This window comes from Myotis brandtii, unplaced genomic scaffold (genome assembly GCF_000412655.1).
Source record: "Myotis brandtii unplaced genomic scaffold, ASM41265v1 scaffold246, whole genome shotgun sequence".
Taxonomy (NCBI): domain Eukaryota; kingdom Metazoa; phylum Chordata; class Mammalia; order Chiroptera; family Vespertilionidae; genus Myotis; species Myotis brandtii.
Genome location: NW_005359310.1, coordinates 281,682 through 282,249, shown reverse-complemented (window position 1 = coordinate 282,249; position 568 = coordinate 281,682). Strand labels below are relative to the sequence as shown.

Sequence of the window (568 nt, the reverse complement as noted above, 5' to 3'; positions counted from 1 at the left end):
GCCTCACGTAGGCCTGGGCGTGCAGCTGCGGGCACAAGGCACGTGTGGGTGCTCGAGGCTCCCGGAGCTCCCCGGGGCCGTCACGCCCTCCCCACACCCACCAGTGCTCACCTGCGGATCCTCCAACAGGATGTAGCCCAGCACGAGGTGCAGGCCAATCTGTGCCATCTCCCGGAGATCCGCCGTGCCGTTGGCCAGGTGGGACCAGGCGCCCAGGCGGTCCAGCAGGTTGCACACACCTTCAAAGAGCTGCCCAGCAGCCATCACCCATGGGGACGGAGCAAGGTCAGGGTGGGGCAGGGGGCCCGGTGGGGCTCACACAGCCAGGCCTATGCTCAGACCCGTGCGGACCCACCCAGGACTGCACGCGTCCACCGCCCCCCCCACACACACCTTCTCACTCCACAGCTCCTGGTTGCCATGGCCCTCTGAGCACAGGAAGTCCTGCAGCAGGCGCAGCAGCCAGAGCACCTGCCGGGTGAGGCTGGCCAGGCCCCCGGCCGGGGCCTCTTTGATGTCGCTCAGGGCCGACTCCAGCATCATCTCCAGGAGGCTGGGGAGGGCGAGG

The 568-nt window shown here is 69.0% G+C and overlaps 1 protein-coding gene across 1 annotated transcript in view; it reads right to left on the bottom strand.

Moving 5' to 3' along the window:
• Positions 1–568, bottom strand: part of NBEAL2 (neurobeachin-like 2) — a 36,443-nt gene that overhangs the window by 12,014 nt on the left and 23,861 nt on the right. The window contains 3 exon segments of the mRNA XM_014540500.1: positions 8–25; positions 112–249; positions 394–553. Coding sequence (XP_014395986.1) covers positions 8–25; positions 112–249; positions 394–553 — 316 coding nt within the window.